The sequence below is a fragment of the Solanum dulcamara genome, chromosome 8 (genome assembly GCF_947179165.1).
Source record: "Solanum dulcamara chromosome 8, daSolDulc1.2, whole genome shotgun sequence".
Classification (NCBI taxonomy): Eukaryota; Viridiplantae; Streptophyta; class Magnoliopsida; order Solanales; family Solanaceae; genus Solanum; species Solanum dulcamara.
Genome location: NC_077244.1, coordinates 69,841,865 through 69,847,499, shown reverse-complemented (window position 1 = coordinate 69,847,499; position 5,635 = coordinate 69,841,865). Strand labels below are relative to the sequence as shown.

General features: G+C 31.7%; 1 protein-coding gene across 1 annotated transcript; it reads left to right on the top strand.

Annotated features, from left to right (window-relative positions):
• Positions 1-354: 354 nt before the first annotated feature.
• On the top strand, positions 355-2,285 carry LOC129900259 (CBL-interacting serine/threonine-protein kinase 5-like). The gene has a single exon (XM_055975189.1). It carries the CDS (start codon positions 634-636, stop codon positions 1,984-1,986), a length of 1,353 nt encoding a protein of 450 aa, XP_055831164.1. The 5' UTR covers positions 355-633; the 3' UTR covers positions 1,987-2,285.
• Positions 2,286-5,635: the final 3,350 nt, after the last annotated feature.

Here is a 5,635-nt window from a genome sequence, read left to right as displayed (position 1 = left end):
GTATCATGAAAAAAAAATTATTTTTTTCCATATTTTACTCTTAACATTAATTACTTATTATTTTTTAAAATTTAATATTAAATATCAATTAACAAGAATAGTATGATAAAATAACTATATCAAATCCCAATGCAACAAATAAAAATGAATAGAAAAAGTAAATATTTAATTACAATCTTGAGTGTGAGATCTCTTCGTTAGGAATATATTTTATTATAAATTTAAATTTAGTTGAATTTCAACACAAAAAAATGATTGATATTTCTAAATTCCATGGGCTTTGCCGCTCCTTGCGCTCCTGTCCAAACCATGTCCTCCAATAACTATGGGACAGCCCACTGCTTTCCTAATTTTTCCCACTGCTCCTTCTTCAGCTCCCTTTATCGAGTCTTTCTTGTTCCTCCATCACATTTTTGCAATCCCCAAATCGCCGTCTTTTCACTCATACTTATATATATATATACACACACTCCATCTTTAAACCTCACTTCTTGCATCTACTAATCACATTTTTGCAATCCCCAAATCGCCGTCTTTTCATTCATACTTATATATATACACAGTCCATCTTTAAACCTCACTTCTTGCATCTACTAATCACTAGAATAAAATTAAACCATTTTTTTCTGCTTTATGGAAGACCCAATTGATCAATCGAAACAAGAAACAGACCATTTAATGGATGGTACGAGAAGCATCATATTCGGGAAGTACGAGATGGGGAGGTTATTAGGCCAAGGAACATTTGCCAAGGTTTATTACGGCAGAGATATCAAAACCTCAGAGAGCGTAGCGATTAAAGTAATCAACAAAGATCATGTTAAAAGAGAAGGGATGATGGAGCAAATCATTAGAGAAATTTCTATTATGCGATTAGTTCGACACCCAAACATTGTGGAAATCAAAGAAGTCATGGCTACAAAACAAAAAATCTTTTTTGTAATGGAATATGTTAAAGGGGGTGAGCTTTTCGCTAAAGTATCTCATGGGAAACTTAAGGAAGATGTGGCAAGAAAATACTTTCAGCAATTGATAAGCGCTGTTGATTTCTGCCATAGCCGCGGTGTATTTCACCGTGATTTGAAGCCTGAAAATTTACTTCTTGATGAAAATGAAAACTTGAAGGTTTCAGATTTTGGATTATCAGCTTTGTCTGAGCAATTATGGAGTGATGGTTTGCTTCATACACAGTGTGGAACTCCAGCTTATGTTGCCCCTGAAGTGTTAAGGAAAAAAGGGTATGATGGAGCTAAATCTGATATTTGGTCTTGTGGGGTGATTTTATATGTTCTTTTAGCTGGATTTTTACCATTTAAACATGAGAATTTGATGAAGATGTACAGGAAAGTTTTCAAAGGTGAGTATGAATTTCCTCCCTGGTTCTCCCCTGAAGCCAAGAAACTGATTTCAAAGCTTCTTGTAGCTGATCCAGAAAAAAGAATTGCAATTTCTGCTGTAACAAGAGTGCCTTGGTTTCTTAAAGAATTTAGTAGATCATCTTCTTTTTCTTCAATTGAAGAAAATAGTACTGATCGGAAACAGGAGAGTAAAGAACCAAACTTGGAAAGTAGATCAAAATCAGTTCCCCCTTTTTACAATGCATTTGAATTCATATCAGCTATGTCTTCGGGGTTCGATTTGTCAAGCCTTTTTGAGGGTAAGAGGAAATCTGGTTCACTGTTCACATCGAAATGCTCTGCCTCAATGATCATGTCAAAGCTGGAATCTTTAGCCAAGAAGGTGAATTTTCAGATTGTATCTGCTAAGGAATTCAAGCTGAAGATGCAAGGATCGTCAGAGGGGCGAAAAGGGAAATTGTCAGTGATGGCTGAAGTGTTTGAAGTTGCACCAGAAGTGGCTATTGTTGAGTTCTCCAAATCTGCTGGAGACACCTTAGAGTATAAGAAATTTTGTGAGGAAGATGTACGGCCTTCACTTAATGATATTGTTTGGACATGGCAAGGTGAGAACAACAGCCCAGATTAAACTGTAATGCTAGTTACTCCCATGTAAAATATAGGTACTTGTTGGAGTTAACTATATTGCTTTACTTTATCACAGTTCTACCCAATTTTGTTTAATATTATGGTGAATTAATTGCATTTTGTTTGGTTAGTGATTTGTAAATACTTTGTAAGTTATACGTGTATTTTAATCTCACTGGGGTATGTATAAAATACTTCAGTCGGCTGGCTAGCGTAGAGGCAAATCAAGAATCTAATATTAGTGTATTAAGTATGATTTTTGTTCAATTTGTTGTATGATATTTATATGTTCTAATCTTATCTTGTACTATGTGTACAAAATTCTAGCCGAAAACAACAAAGTTTAGTTGAACCTACTCTGCCTCCGAATTGACTATCCTTATTATTTAATGATCTATATTTTCAATAAAAAGCAGAATTTTAACTTTTATAAAGTGTTAATAATTGAGTTCTATATTTTGAGCAAAAGTTACTGTATCAGACGAACCTGTATCCGACTTCTACCTCTGCCCCTAGATATGTTTCTCTATGCCAGAGAAGGTCTGCTCATGGTTTAAAAAGTATTTTGATAGAGAGTTTTTGAGTGGGGCTTTTTGTGATCTTGATTCTACATGATGGAACCATGGGCCGCAGCTAGCTGATAGTGCTGGTTTTGTTTTTGGGTAATGGCTGTCGTTGCACCAGAATGTGGTCCACTTGTGCGTCAATGTCACGCTTGTATAGGGGGGGCCTTAAGCGCATGAGGTTGCTAAAAAAAATAATCTAATTGAAGTCGATATAAATTTGTACCCAATTAGTCTAATTTTTATTTTCAAAATTGGAGATAAGATAGAGAATTCTTTAATACCAACAATTGGAGTTGCAATGGATAAATTCGAAGTCAATTCTGCCAAGTAATTGAGTTTAATTTTCATACCGTGGAAAAAACAAAACCTCTAAAATTGACATTTTATCCAATAGAAAATGTACCGGCAGGGCAGCAAAGTCTCTGCAACCTTGATGTTTATTCAACGATTGCCATATATACAGGAAAACAAAGTAACACGCCACAAATTACATCCAATTGAAGTTTGCCTTATTGCAGTGAACTGTGGGTCCAAATGGTAAGTTAGTTAACATATATTAAATTGTCAATGCATCAGTTGAGATGGTCAGTTTTCTGTAACATCATTTTAGTATATATGGCAATTTTGATCATTTTAAAAAAAAATAATATATCTGATATGATTCTATTTTCATCCTCCTGCCTTCTTATTTTGATTTACGTGAGTATATATGGCAATTTTGATCATTTTTTTAAAAAAATAATATTTCTGATATGATTCTATTTTCATCCTCCTGCCTTCTTATTTTGATTTACTTGAGTATATGTGGCAATTTTGATCATTTTTTTAAAAAAATAATATATCTGATATGATTCTATTTTCATCCTCCTACCTTCTTATTTTAATATTTTTAACAATATACTCAACATAATTTCACAAATAGAGTGACGTGTACTCAAATGATGCATTATGGGTTGAGAAAAAGCTCCATTCACGTTACATATCCTGATTTGATAGGACATGCTTTAGGCAGTAGTTGATTGGACAATGGGTCTTCCATACATAAACTGCTTCATCATCGAACAGATGTCTCACTGCTATTTGCTATTGTAGTAAGAAGGGAAAAATTATTACGGAGATAATAAAAAAGGGTCCCACGGATGACCAAAAAGGCAAGGGAATATAGACTCGTGTCACTCATTGCTTATTATCCCCTTCTCATTTCGTGTCGATTTATATGATTTATTTATTTTTTAGTTAAATTTTAAAAAAATAATATATTTTTATTTTTTGCAATAATTTAATTTTAAAATGTTTATTCAATTTTTAATAAAATAATTTATAAATACATAAATATTTATGACTTATTTTAAATTATAAATTTAATTTTTTTAAAATTTTATATCAAATCAAATTACGATATATAAACTGAAACAGAGGGATTATTACTTAGTTGGTTTGGTATCTATGGTATCATGTTATAATATCCATATACAGAGTTTCCGTCATTTAAGAAAAACACAGTTGTTCCTTGCCTAGTCATTTATTATGATGTTCATGGTTCGGTTTAGATTGATTATTGGTTAAAATTAAAATTAAACTAGTTTAATCGATTTTTAAAATCAAACCAAAAAAATAACCGTCGGTTTGTTTTTGAAAGTTTGGTTTTTTTTTTATTTGAAAATAATAAATTTGTTGAAGGCATCCGTATCTCGATAGACACAAATATTTAGTACATGAACAATCCATAGAAAAGCTAATGTGGACTCAATTAAGTAATTAAGCAATATTAGAGTTATTATTATACGAAAAAATGATTTAGTTAAGCTCTAAAGTTATTATACACCAAAGATCAAAAGATCAAATCTTTATAACAAAAAAATAATCTCAAGTTCAACTATTGGAGAACTACCCGGGGGAAGGATTATAAGAAAATTATATAAACAAAATTTAAGTGTCCGTCTTAAGAAAATGATAAAGTTAATTAAAATTTAATAAAATATTTATATTTTATTTATGAATAATATATAAATAATTATGAAATTTATATATATAATTTCTCGGTTCGGTTTAGTTGTTTTTACAGTTCATTTTTAATAAAACTAAAACTAAATGAAATATATAGTATCGATTTTCAAAATTTAAATCAAATCAAACCAAACCAAATATCGATTTATTTTAATCAGTTTGATTCAGATTACGGTTTAATTTAATTTTTTAACCATAATCATGAACCGTCCTAATTATGGGTACCTTACAGACGCAGCATCAATTTATCAGTTCGCTGTTCCGTGCGGGCAAAGTGCGTCCTTTTCTTTTTTACGGAATAAGCATGAGATTTTTTTAAATTTTTTAAATTTGATAATGAATTATGTTGATATTTGAACCAAAACCTTTGTTTGCTCGGGTGATATTGAAGTGTGCGAGTCTCATCTAAGAATTAAATTGTTACATCAAACACATTTTATTTAGTCAATTATTTCTTTAACAATATCAATATATATAATTAACTTTTGTAGCACACCGTGTAATATATATTCCGTTAATGAAACCATCTGTTCTAGGGTAGAGCTAGCTAGAGGTTTAAAAATGGATTAGATCGAATTCAATAACTTTTGTTCAAATAATGTATGAAGTATTCTGAGAATAAATGCACAGATACACATACACAGTGAAGAATAAAGATGAAGAAGAAGAGAAGAGAATGAGAAGAAGAGAGGAAGATGAGAAGAAGAGAGCTCAGCGTAGTCTCTTTAATTTTTGGGGCTGAAATGCCCTGAAGACTAGTTACAGATATTATTAGCTATATATATACATAGCTAACTAAGTAGTTACTAACTAACTAATTCAGTTAGTTAGTTCTAACTAGATCACTGTAAATGACTAAACTGTCCCTATCTCTAACTACCTACTCCTTAACTATCTTAACACTCCCCTTCAAGCTAGGAGGTGCAAATATGTTCAAAACTCCTAGCTTGGACATTAGATGCTCATGTTGAGCTCTGGACAGCCCTTTTGTCAATATATCAGCAGGTTGTTCTTGAGTTGGTAGGTAGTCGACTTTAATCATGCCTTGTTGCAACTTTTCTCTAATGAAGTGGCAAT